At 48.2% G+C, this 13,966-nt stretch overlaps 1 protein-coding gene across 9 annotated transcripts in view; it reads left to right on the forward strand.

Annotated features, from left to right (window-relative positions):
* LOC103307361 (zinc finger protein 485-like) overlaps positions 1-8,655 on the forward strand; it is a 36,954-nt gene extending 28,299 nt beyond the window's left edge. For all 9 annotated transcript variants that reach the window (XR_010593159.1, XR_010593161.1, XR_010593164.1 and 6 more), the window contains one exon: positions 672-8,655. Coding sequence is in view for 2 of the 9 variants with exons in the window: in XM_065569829.1 (XP_065425901.1) it covers positions 672-1,216 (545 nt within the window). In the remaining 7 variants the exon portion in view is untranslated. The remainder of the gene's footprint in view (positions 1-671) is intronic.
* Positions 8,656-13,966: the final 5,311 nt, after the last annotated feature.

The raw sequence follows: 13,966 nt of genomic DNA on the forward strand, positions 1-13,966 counted from the left end.
TCACACACTCCCAGGGGTAATAACCGTCTCTCTCACTCTTCAGCACGCCTGGTCCCCGTCAATCCCCCTTCGTTTTACTGCTCCCCAGTCACTTACTGCAGGAAGCGCCGTCCACGGGGTGCAGGAGATCCCACCGCTGCCACCAGTTGTTGCGGAGTGTGGGGGAGTTAGGGCCCTGCACCCCTCTTCCTGAGATTCACTGCGACTCTCAGCCAGCCAGTAAAGCAGAATGTTTATTTAAGGACAGGAACACAGTCTCAAGCAGAGCGTGTAGGTACGACCAGACCCCCTCAATTAGGTCCCTCTGGGAGGTTCAGGGAGCTTAGACTCCAGCTTGGGGTTCCCTGCGTTGCACCACCCAGCCCAAAACCGAAACTAAACTCCAAACTCCTCCCGCTGCTCCTCTCCTTTGTTCAGTCTCCCGGGCAGAAGGTGTTAATTCTCCCCACCCCCGTTCCTGGCTCAGGTTACAGCTCAGGTAGCTTCCTTCAAGGGAAGTCCCCCCTCCTCACTGCAATCCCCCTGCAACATTCCCAGGTCAAATCTGCCCTGCCCCCTGCTCCGTCACACTATGTAATGTGAATAGTGTTGTACACCATGAAAGAGTATAAGCATTGTTCTGTAAAATGTATCTTTTTAAAAACTTCTCTCCTTTTTTCCCCTTCCTCCAGCAGCTGCAAATGTTTCAAGCCTCCCTCCTCCGTTCCAAAGGCTATCTCAGATAAGGTGTTGGAAAAAGAGGACGCGAGACAAGATGGTCGCGGAAATCCTAGAATCCACCCGCAGTGAAAGAGCTCATGTGAATGAGTGGAAGGACACGGTTTCAAAGTATAGGAAAGATGCCAGTGAACGTGAGGGCATGAGGGACCAACGTGAGGACAGGGGGGACCAATGTGAGGAGAGGAGAGACGCTCAAGATGAGAGGTGGCGGCAGGAAGATCAGAGGAGGCACGTTTTCATCAAGGAGAAACAAACACGAATTTCACACTGTAGCCTGGCCAGTCATGAAAATGGTTTTCAAAGTTTCTCTGATGCGCAGCGCTTCCTGGTGTGCTCTTCTAATCGCCCTGGTGTCTGGCTGCGCGTAATCAGCAGCCAGGCAATTTGCCTCAGCCTCCCACCCCGCCAAAAAGGTCTCCCTCTTACTTTCACAGAGATTGTAGAGCACACAGCAAGCAGCAACAACAAGGGAGATATTGGTTTGGTTGAGGTCTGACCAAGTCAGTAGCGATCGCCAGCGACCTTTTAAAGGTCCAAATGTACATTCTACCACCATTCTGCACTTGCTCAGCCTGTAGTTGAACAGCTCCTGACTCCTGTCCAGGCTGCCTGTGTATGGCTTCATGAGCCATGGCATTAAGGGGTAGGCTGGGTCCCCAAGGATAACTATTGGCATTTCAACATCCCCAACGGTTATTTTCTGGTCCGGGAAGTAAGTCCCTTGCTGTAGCCGCTTAAACAGAGTAGTATTCCTGAAGACATGAGCATCATGAACCCTTCCCGGCCAGCCAACGTTGATGTTGATGAAACATCCCTTGTGCTCCTCCAGTGCTTGCAGCACCATTAAAAAGTACCCCTTGCGGTTTATGTACTGGGTACCCTAGTCCTCTGGTGCCAAGATAGGGATATGGGTTCCATCTATTGCCCCACCACAGTTAGGGAATCCGATTGCAGCAAAGCCATCCACTATGACCTGCACATTTCCCAGAGTCACTACCTTTCATAGCAGCAGCTCAGTGATTGCTTTGGCTACTTGCATCACAGCAGCCCCCACAGTAGATTTGCCCACTCCAAATTGATTTCCGACTGACCGGTAGCTGTCTGGCGTTGCAAGCTTCCACAGGGCTATTTCCACTCGCTTCTCAACTGTGAGGGCTGCTCTCATTCTGGTACTCTGGTGCTTCACAGCAGGGGACAGCAAGTCACAATGTTCCATGAAAGTGCCCTTACGCATGCGAAAGTTTCGCAGTCACTGGGAATCGTCCCACACCTGCAACACTATGCGGTCCCACCAGTCTGTGCTTCTTTCCCAGGCTCAGAATCGGCGTTCCATGGATAGAACCTGCCCCATTAACGACATGATCTCCAAAGCCCCGGGGCCCACGCTTTGAGAGAATTCTGTGTCCATGTCCATGTCCATCTCCTCATCACTCTTGTCGCTGCGCTGCCATCGCCGCCTCCTCCTCACCTCATTTTTCTGGTCTTGGTTCAGCATAAGCTGCATGAGAATTCGCGAGGTGTTTACAATGTTCATGACTGCTGTCTTGAGCTGAGCGACTCCATGCTTGCCGTGGTATGGCGTCTGCTGTGTTCACCCAGGAAAAAAGGCACAAAACGGTTGTCTGTCGTTGCTTTCATGGAGGGAGGGGTGAAGCTGTACCCAGAACTGCCTGCGAAAATGTTTTTTGCCCCATCAGGAACTGGGATCTCAACCCAGAATTCCAATGGGTGGGGGAGACTGCGGGAATTATGGGATAGCTATGGGATAACTACCCACAGTGCAATGCTCCGGAAATCGACGCTAGCCCTGGTACATGGATGCACACCACCGAATTAATGTGCTTAATGTGGCTGCATACAGTCAACTTTATACAATCTGTTTCCAAAATCCGAATTCTGTAAATTCGGATTAATCCCATAATGTAGACATACCCTTTGTCTGTGAAGACCGAGGCAAAAAAAAGTATTGAGTACTTCAGCTTTTTCCACATCGGTTTCTAGGTTGCCTCCCCCATTCATTAAGGGTCCCACACTTTCCCTGACCTTTTTCTTGTTACTAATATACCTATGTAACCCTTCTTGTTACCCTTCACATCCATTGCTAGCTGCAACTCCAGTTGTGTTTTACTGTGACGGGTTGGATCACAGAAACCCCCTTGGGAGCTGCCACCTGATGTGCCAAGACTACCCCTGCTCCTGTTTTCCCTGCCAGCTCAGGACTCCAGCACCCTGTCTTGCTGAGCCAGACACTCTCATCTGCTCCAACACAGACCCAGGGTCTGAATCACTTGTCCCAAAGCTGCAAGTTTACCTGAGAACAGCTCACAGTAGTGTGCTTGTCTTTAGCACTCAGATGCCCAACCCCCAGTGGGGTCTAAACCCAGATAAATCCGTTTTACCCTGCATAAAGCTTTTGCAGGGCAAACTCATAAATTGTTCGCCCTCTATAACACTGATAGAGAGATATGCACAGTTGTTTGCTCCCCCAGGTATGAATACATACTCTGAGTGAATTACTAAATAGAAAGTGATTTTATTAAATACAGACAGGAGGATTTAAGTGGTTCAAAGTAGTAACAGACAGAACAAAGTGAGTCACCAAGCAAAATAAAATGCGCAAATCTATGCCTAATCAAACTGAATACAGATAATCTCACCCTCAGAGATGCTTCAGTAAGTTTTTTTTCTCAGACTGGACACCTTCCAGGCCTGGGCACAATTCTTTCCCCTGGTACAGCTCTTGTTGCAGCTCAGGTGGTAGCTAGGGGATTCTTCATGATGGCTCCTCTCCTTCTCTGTTCTCTTCCCCCCTTTATATATCTTTTGCATAAGGCGGGAACTCTTTGTCTCTCTGGGTTTCCACCCCCCCTCACTGGAAAAGCACCAGGTTAAAGATGGATTCCAGTTCAGGTGACATGATCACATGTCACTGCAAGACTTCATTACTCACTTGCCAGCACACACATATACAGGAAGACTCAGGTAAATACAGCCATCTGCAGACAATGGGAGTCATCAAGATTCCAAACCATCATTAATGGTCCACACTTTACACAATTAAAATAGGCCCTCAGAGTTACATTTTATATTTCTAGTTTTAGATACAAGAGTGGTACATTTATACAAATCAGATGATCATACTCAGTAGATTATAAGCTTTGTAATGATGCCTTACAAGAGACCTTTTGCATGAAGCATATCCCAGGTACGTTACATTCACTTATTACCGTATTTTCTCTAAAACTATCTGTTACATTATATTGACTTATTATCAAGGTTTTATAAAACCATATAGACTGCACAACGTCACAGCCTCCCCCATTCATTAAGGGTCCCACACTTTCCCTGACCTTTTTCTTGTTACTAATATACCTATGTAACCCTTCTTGTTACCCTTCACATCCATTGCTAGCTGCAACTCCAGTTGTGTTTTCACCTTCCTGATTACACCCCTGCATGCTCGAGCAATATTTTTATACTCCTCCCTAGTCATCTGGCCAAGTTTCCACTTCTTGTAAGCTTCCTTTTTGTGTTTAAGCTCAATGAAGATTTCACTGTTAAAACAAGCTGGTTGCCTGCCATATTTGCTATTCTTTTTGCACATTGGGATGGTTTGTTCCTGTGCCCTTAATAAGTCTTCCTTAAAATACAGCCAGCTTTCCTGGACACCTTTCCCCCTCATCTTAGACTCCCAGGGGATCCTGCCCATCAGTTCCCTAATGGAGTCAAAGTCTGTTTTTCTGAAGTCCAGGGTCCGTATTTTGCTACTCTCTTCCTTTTGTGATGATCCTGAACTCAACCATTTCATGGTGGCTGCTGCCCAGGTTGCTGTGCCACCCACTTCTACTTCCCCTACCAATACTTCTCTGTTTGTGAGCAGCAGGTCAAGAGGAGAATGGCTCCTGGTTGGTTTCTCCAGCATTTGCACCAGGAACTTATCTCCAACACTCTCCAAAAACTGCCTAGATTGTCTGTGCACTGCTGTATTGCTCTCCCAGCAGATGTCAGGGTGATTGAAGTGCCCCACGAGAACCAGGGCCTGTGATCTGGAAACTTCTGTTAGTTGTCCGAAGAAAGTCTTGTCTACCTCATGCTCCTGGTCTATAGCACACACCCACCACAACATCACGCACGTTGCTTTCACTTCTAAACTTAACCCAAGGACTCTCAACTCGCTTTTCTCCAGTTTCATACTTGAGCTCTGAGCAATCCTACCACTCTCTTACATACAGTGGAACTCCTCCACCTTTCCTCCCCTGCCTGTCCATCCTGAACAGTTTATACCCATCCATGTCAGTGCTCCAGTCATGTGAACTGCCCCATGAAGTCTCTGATATTCCAGTCACATCATAGTTCTTTGACAATGCCAGGACTTCCAATTCTTCCTGCTTGTTTCCAAGGCTTCTTGTGTTCATTTACATGCACCTAAGATAAGGAGCTGATTGCCCTGCTTTCTCAGTATGAATCAGGAAGCCCCCCACTGCATCCTCCTCTTTGTGTTTCCTCCCGGTATCCCACTTTCCCACTTACCTCAGGGCTTAGGTCACCATCCCCTGGCGAACCTAGTTTAAAGCCCTTCTCACTAGGTTAGCAAGGCTGCCTGTGAAGATGCTCTTCCCATCTCTTTCTAGCAATCCTTCTTCCCGGAACATGCCATGGTCGAGGAATCCAAAGCCCTCTCTCCGACACCACCTGTGTAACCACCCATTTACCTCCACGATTCGACGGTTCCTACCTGGGCCTTTTCCTTCAACAGGGAGGATGGACGAGAACATGACTTTCACCTCAAACTACTTTATCCTTCTTCCCAGAGCCACGTAGTCTGCAGTGACCTGCTCAAGGTCATTCTTGGCAGTATCATTGGTGCCCACATGGGGAAGTAGGAAGGGCTAGCGGTCCCAGGGCTTGTTCAGTCTCAGCAGACACTCGGTCACATCCTGAATTGTAGCTCCAGGCAAGCAGCACACTTCTCGAGTCTCTCAGTTGGGTCAGCAGATGGATGACTCTGTCCCCCTTAGGAGGGAGTCTCTGACCACCACCACCCGTCTCCTTCTCTTGGGAGTGGTGGTCATGGAACCCCCATCCCTAGGACAATGCATCTCATGCCTTCTGGTCGATGGGGTCTCCTTCTGATCCCTAGATTGCTCTTCAAAATCATTTTCCACAGTAGAACCTGTGCAGAGAGCTTGAAAACGGTTTCTTACCTCTATCTGCATTGGGGGTACATGGGTTCTCCTCATTCTTCTTCTGGAGGTCACATGGTGCCAGCTTTCTTCCCTGTTCTACACTGCCCTCTCTGCTTCTTCAGTATGTTGTCCCTCCAGAACCAAACACTGACTTCTGTCCAGGAAGTCTTCATTTTCTCTGATGCAACGCAAGGTTCATACTTGCATCTCTAGTCCTATAACCTTCTAATAAGGAGACCAGTTTGCACTTTTTACAGACAAGGTTGCTTCTATCCTCTGGGAGAAAGACAAACATGGCACATCCTGTGCAGGTCACAACAGCTGATCACTCAGTATCCATGTCTTCCTTCTAAGGGTATGTCTACACTATGAAATTAGGTCGGTTTTATAGAAATCGGTTTTATACAGTTGATTGTGTGTCTCCCCACATAAAATGTTCTAAGTGCATTAAGTCGGCAGACTGTGTCCACAGTACCAAGGCTAGCGTCGACTTCCGGAGCGTTGCACTGTGGGTAGCTATCCCATAGTTCCTACAGTCTCCGCCGCCCATTGGAATTCTGGGTTGATATCCCAATGCTTGAATGATACAAAAACAGTGTCGCGGGGTGTTCTGGATACATGCCGTCAGGCCCCTCCCCCTCCGTCAGAGCAACGGCAGACAATCAATTCGCGCCTTTTTACCTGGGTTACCTGTGCAGACAACATACCACGGCAAGCATGGAGCCCGCTCAGCTCAGCTCACCATCACCATATGTCATCTGGGTGCCAGCAGATGTGGTACTGCATCGCTACACAGCAGCAGCTAATTTCCTTTTGGCAGTAGATGGTGTATTACGACTGGTATCCATCATCATCGTATTCCTCAGTGAGTTCGATCAGAGGCACCTGGGCAGACATGTTTTGTCTCCTGGAAACTCAGTCCTGCCGGCAGTCCTATTGAACCATCTTGACGATGATGGCTCCCAGTCGTAGTACAGCATCTTCTGCTGAGCACCCAGAAGATGCCGATAGCCATCAGTCATGCTGCACCATCTGCTGCCAACTCAAGATGTAAAAAATAGATGGACCAGATTTGCTCTGTATTGATTTGCTTTCCCCTCCCTACATGAAATCAACGGCCTGCTAAACCCAGGGTTTTGAGTTCAATCTTTGGGGGGGCCATTCTGTGTGACAGTTGTTTGTGTTTCTCCCTGATGCACAGCCACCTTTGTTGATTTTAATTCCCTGTACCTGTAAGCCATGTCATCGCTCGCCCCTCCCTCCCTCGGTCAGACAATAGTTTTGTGCCTTTTTTCAGCCCAGACGCCATAGCACTGGGATCATGGAGCCCGCTCAGATCACCGCAGCAATTATGAGCACTATGAACAACAGACACATTGTCCTGGAGTATATGCAGAGCCAGAACATGCCAAAGAAAAACCAGCCGAGGAGGCGATTGCAGAGCGGCGATGAGAGTGATGAGGAAATTGACATGGACGTAGACCTCTCACAAAGTACAGGCCCCAGCAATGTGCAAATCATGGTGTTACTGGGGCAGGTTCATGCCGTGGAATGCGATTCTGGGCCCGGGAAAGAAGCACAGAGTGGTGGGACCGCATCGTGTTGCAAGTGTGGGACGATTCCTAGTGGCTGCAAAACTTTCGCATGCGTAAGGGCACTTTCAAGGAACTTTATGACGTGCTTTCCTCTGCCCTGAAGCGCCAGAATACCAGGATGAGAGCAGCCCTCACAGTTGAGAACCGAGTGGCGATACCCCTGTGGAAGCTTGCAACGCCAGACAGCTACCGGTCAGTCGGGAATCAATTTGGAGTGGGCAAATCTGCGGGGGCTGCTGTGATCCAAGTAGCCAATGCAATCAAAGACCTGCTGATATCAAGGGTAGTGGCTCTGGGAAATGTGCAGGACATACTTGATTTCTTTGCTGCAATGGGATTCCCAAACTGTGGTGGGGTGATAGACGGAACCCATATCCCTATCTTGTCACCGGAGCACCAAGCCACCAAGCACATAAACCGCAAGGGGTACTTTTCAATGCTGCTGGAAGCCCTGGTGGATCACAAGGGATCTTTCACCAACATCAACGTGGGATGGCCTGAAAGGCACATGATACTCACGTCTTCAGGAACTCTGGTCCGTTTCAAAAGCTGGAGGAAGGGACTTTCTTCCTGGATCAGAAAATAACCGTTGGGGATGTTGAAATGCCTATAGTTATCCTTGGGGACCCAGCCTACCCCTTAATACCATGGCTCATGAAGCCGTACACAGGCAGCCTGGACAGTAGTCAGGACCTGTTCAGCTATAGGCTGAGCAAGTGCCGAATGGTGGTGGAATGTGCATTTGGATGTTTAAAAGCGTGCTGGCGCAGTTTACTGATTCGGATAGACCTCAGCGAAGCCAATATTCCAATTGTTATTGCTGCTTGCTGTGCACTCCACAATCTCTGTGAGAGTAAGGGGGAGACATTTATGGCGGGGTGGGAGGTTGAGGCAAATTGCTTGGCCGCTGATTACGCGCAACCAGACACCAGTGCGGTTAGAAAAGTACAGCAGGGCGCGGTGCGCATCAGAGAAGCTTTGAAAACCAGTTTTGTGACTGGCCAGGCTACAGTGTGAAACTTCTGTTTGTTTCTCCTTGATGAACCCTCCGCCCCCCCCACCACCCGGTTCACTCTGCTTCCGTGTAAACTAACCACCCTCCCCTCCCCCCTTCGAGCACCGCTTTCAGAGGCAATAAAGTCATTGTTACTTCATATTCATGCATTCTTTATTAATTCATCACACTACTAGGGGGATAACTGCCAAGGTATCCCGGAAGGGGTCGGGGAGGAGGGAAGGAAAAGGACACACTGCAGTTTAAAACTTTAACACTTATTGAAGGCAATCATCTGGGGTGGAATGACTGGGGCCGGAGGCCCCCCCACCTCATTCTTGGGCGTCTGGGTGAGGAGGCTATGGAACTTGGGGAGGAGGGCTGTTGGTTATACAGGGGCTGTAGTGGCTGTCTCTGCTCCTGCTGCCTTTCCTGCAGCTCAACCATACGCTGGAGCATATCAGTTTGATGCTCCAGCATCCGGAGCATCGACTCTTGCCTTGTGTCAGCAAGCTGACGCCACCTATCCTCTTCAGCCCGCCACTTCCTCTGTTTAGCCCGCGATTCAGCCCACCACCTCTCCTCTCGTTCATATTGTGCTTTTTTGCACTGACATTGACTGCCTCCACACATTCTGCTGTGCTCTGTCAGCATGGGAGGACATCTGGAGCTCCGTGAACATATCATCCGGAGTCCGCCGTTTTCTCCTTCTAATCTTCGCTAGCCTCTGTGAAGGAGAAACATTTGCAGCTGATGGAGGAGAAAGAGAGAGGTTGTTAAAAAAGAAACATTTTAGAGAACACTGGGTACACTCTTCCATGTTAAATTTTGCTGTTCACATTACACAGCACATGTGCTTTGGTTACAAGGTCGCATTTTTCCTTTTATATTGGGGGCCTGCCGGTTTGGTGAGAGAGATCATTCAAGCAGTGCCAGGCAACAGATTTCGGCTTGCAGGCAGCCACGGTAGGCCAGTCTTTTGGCTTTTTTAACCTTCTTAACATGTGGGAATGGTTTCAAACAGTAGCGCCCTCATTTCTCATACCGAACACCCATTGGGTTGGCCATTTAAAATGGGTTTGCAATGTAAAAGGAGGGGCTGCGGTTTCCAGGTTAACATACAGCACAAACCCAACTACCCGCCTGCCCACACGCACACACATACCCAATTCTCTGGGATGATCACTTCATCTCTCCCCCTACCGCGTGGCTAACAGCGGGGAACATTTCTGTTCAGCAGAGCAGGAACGGGCACATCTAAATGTCCCCTTAATAAAATCACCCCATTTCAACCAGGTGACCATGAATGATATCACTCTCCTGAGGATAACAAAGAGAGATAACTAATGGATGTTGTCTGCATGCTAGCAAACACTGGGACCATACGCTGCCATGCTTTGTTATGCAATGATTCCAGACTACGTGCTACTGCCCTGCCGTGGTAAAGTGTCCTATCATGGCGGATGGGATAAGGCAGCCTCCCCCACCCCAGAAACATTTTGCAAAGGCTTTGGGAGTACATAAAGGAGAGCTTTCTGGAGATGTCCCTGGAGGATTTCTGCTCCATCCCCATACCCATTAACAGACTTTTCCAGTAGCTGTACTGGCCGCGATTGCCAGGGTAAATTAATCATTAATCATTAAACACACTTGCTTTTAAATCATGTGTAATCTTTACAAAGGTACACTCACCAGAAGTCCCTTGTGTGCCCTCAGGGTCTGGGAGCACGCCTTGGATGAGTTCGGGGGTTACTGGTTCCAGGTCCAGGGTGATAAACAGATCCTGGCTGTTGGGGAAACCGGTTTCTCCGCTTCCTTGCTGTGAGCTATCTTCATTGTCTTCATCCTCATCTTCCTCGTACCCCAAACCTCTTCCCTGTTGTGTGTTTCTCCATTGATGGAGTCAAATCACACGGTTGGGGTAGTGGTGGCTGCACCCCCTAGCATGACATGCAGCTCCGCGTAGAAGCAGCATGTTTGTGGCTCTGCCCCGGACCTTCCGTTTGTCTCTCTGGCTTTGTGGTAGGCTTCCCTTAGCTCCTTAATTTTCACGCGGCACTGCTGTGCGTTCCTGTTATGGCCTCTGTCCTTCATGGCCTTTGAGACTTTTTCTAATATTTTGCCATTTCGTTTACTGCTACGGAGTTCAGCTAGCATTGATTCGTCTCCCCATATGGCGAGGAGATCCCGTACCTCCTGTTCTGTCCATGCTGGAGCTCTTTTGCGATCCTGGGACTCCATCATGGTTATCTGTGCTGATGAGCTCTGCACGGTCACCTGTGCTCTCCACGCTGGGCAAACAGGAAATGAAATTCAAAAGTTCACGGGGCTTTTCCTGTCTACGTGGTCAGTGCATCTGAGTTTAGAGTGCTGTCCAGAGCGGTCACAATGAAGCACTGTGGGATGGCTCCCGGAGGACAATACCATCGAATTCCGTCCACACTACCCCAAATCCGACCCGCAAAGGCCGATTTTAGCGCTAATCCCCTTGTCGGAGGTGGAGTAAAGAAACCGGTTTAAAGGGCCCTTTAAGTAAAAAAAAAAGGGCTTTGTCGTGTGGACATGTCCAGGCTTAATTCGATTTAACGCTGCTAAATTCGACCTAAACTCGTAGTGTAGACCAGGCCTAAAAGTGTCTTCAGATATTGTATTTACTTCTCACAGAAGCCTGAAAGGCAAAAACACTCTGTGGGAACTCCCCACAGGCAAACTCCCAGGCAACAACTGATTCTTTCAGAGCCATTCCATGCCTATGGGTCCCAGTCTGGCTTCCTTGTTGGACAAGAAGCACTTCCATGCTGGGCAAATGGTGGTAGCCAGTGAGGGAATGTATCAGATTCCAAGTTCAGATTGCAGGAAATGTGAGTGCTGAGGCCAGAGTCTGTGGTTTGGTCTCTTAGTTTTGTTATTAGGTCTAATGCATTTGTATCACTTCTCCACCTCCTGCTACTTTGAAAAATTAGAAAATGCAAAAATAGAGCACAGGTGGTTTTTCTCATGATGCAGCTTTCCCACGTAGTGTGAGACCCCTTCCACCCACACTTCTGGGAGAAGACCCAGGAAGAAATTAGACAGTCTAGACAGTATTTGGTACTGCCATGTGGGCAGGGGACTGGACTCGATGACCTATTGAGGTCCCTTCCAGTCCTAGAATCTATGAATCTATTAAATGAACTCACAGAAATGGAAGGCTTCTAGGTTATTGTAGAATGTGACTTCACACAAAGCTGACTGGGTGGAAATGGGAATTAAGAGAAAACTGCCTTATGAGTTTATATTTTGTAACCTTTGAATAAGTTGTTACCAGTGACAATGAAATTAAACATGAAGTTAATTAGTGTAACATAAGAGGCTAATTATGTGATAACTTTCAGTGTTACAATATAATTCAGGTTTTCTTCTAGTTCTCTCCCTGCCCCTCCTACTATATAGGAAATAGTGGCTAATCCTGAAATTAAAACCTCACTCCAAAAGGAATTAGAGTGGGGGAATATGTGAGAGAAATAGCATGTACGAGAATAGAGACTAGTATAGACTGTAATTATTTCTATTTCAAATGGAATTTATTTTGATAAATTTTAAATCTTCTGTTAAGAGGAAAATTATTTGAGACAAGATTTGGAAACTTTTACCCAGATAGATGTTGCTGTTGCTGCTGATTGTGTCTGGCCAGCGGATCTGGAGAATCCTTCTAAGGCAACTATTTATGAAGGTCTGGATCTTCCTGGCGACGTGACCTTCAGGCTGATAACATAAAAATAGGCTATACCTGGAACCAGCTAGAGCAAATGGCCCAGGATAGAGGACTCTGGAGATCTGTGGTTGGCGGCCTATACCCCGATTGGGGTGACGGGCATGAGTGAGTGAGTAAGTGAGCCAGTTAGAGGGTATCAGCCACAAAGTTCTCCGTGTCTCTTGTTTGCAAAGCAAACATGTCACAGCAGGCAGGAGATGTCAAAATCTGCAATGGTGATGAATGTGTGATGGTAGCTTTTCTGAGTTTTTTGTTTGTTTTTGTTTTTTTTAATGTAATTTTTGTTTTGTTTTTGCAACCAGTTATTTTTATAGGTCCTGGGGCCCCTTTTCCTTTTGAGCACAGCTGTTTAACCTACAGGCCTGGCTCTGGAAATCTCCTCAGAACTGGCCTTGTGTTTCTTTCATGTTTGATATCTTTGGGGTTCACACATCCACACTACATGCGCTTCATAGCAACAGCTACTTTGAGAAACCTGCTGGGTTAAGCGGGCCTTTTCCAAACTGACATTGGCCCAAAGTCTGCCTCAATTCAGCTGGATTGGGATACATCTGTATCAAAGGAGTGGTTCACATCTGATTTGCCCAGAGATCTCGGGGGAGGTGTGGTAAGATAGGATAAGTAGGAATTGACAACAATAAAGTTAAAGGTAAGGGTGAAAGATTCTCACCTTGCAGGTCAACAAGCCTGTTCTGTTCATTCCCTCTGACACAGCTGGCACTGGTCACTCTCAGGCAGCACACAGGGCTAGATGGATGACTGTGGCTTTCCTCATCCGAAAGCTCTGCAGTCACTGCTCGTCATCCCAGATGTGCATGACAATGTGATCCCACCATTCAGTGCTTGTTTCCCAAGCTCAAAAGCGGCGTTCCCTTGTGGTCAGCACCTCCGTGAATGCCACAAGCAATCTCATGTCATAGCTACTATATGTGGTGAGATCAATGTTGAACTCCTCCGCTTTTGTACTTTAAGGAACAACTCCAGTGCCACTCGTGACACGTAGCATATTGGTCACCTGTGTTGGATCTATTCCTGCAGCACGAAGAGGTAGAATGCGCAGTACACCAACCATTGAACGATGGGGCCAAATGCGGGTGGAAGCACAGGGATTTCTGGGATGCAAAGCAATGCATCACGGGGCATTGAGACAGGACCCAGGATGCCCCGCAACCCCCTCTGCCTTCTCCCGACACTTAGCGGCAGGAGAGGAAGTGATGCTCAATGGGATAGCTGCCTAGAGTGCGCCGCTCTGAACACCGCTGCAAGTGCCACAAGTGTGAACACGCTATTGCGCAGGCAGCTGACAGTGTGAACACACAATAGCGGTTTCCCTTCAGCACTCTCTGAGCAGCACTGTAACTCCCGGCACTGTACCTCTGCCAGTGTAGACATAGCCTCAGAGAGACTGACTGCCAGGATCTCAGGACTGATCCCCTCTGGGGAATGAAGCACAGTGTCTACAGACTATGCAGCCTTCCCTCGTCTCCATGTACCTAAAAAGCCTGCTAGCCTGAAGTGCTGGACCATCTATGCGATTACCTGGTTCCTAAACTGCAGCTACAGTTCCTACTCCAGGTGAATCCAAAGACCGAGAGGTGCAGAGATCCAACCCCTTATAATCTTAGAAATGTTTTGTTCCTTTTTCTATTTTTTGTCCCTGTTTCTTTTTATGAACTTCAAGACCTCCCAGCCTTTCTATTAGATTGGGGTGTAACAG

The sequence above is a fragment of the Chrysemys picta genome, chromosome 16, assembly GCF_011386835.1.
Source record: "Chrysemys picta bellii isolate R12L10 chromosome 16, ASM1138683v2, whole genome shotgun sequence".
Taxonomy (NCBI): Eukaryota; Metazoa; Chordata; order Testudines; family Emydidae; genus Chrysemys; species Chrysemys picta.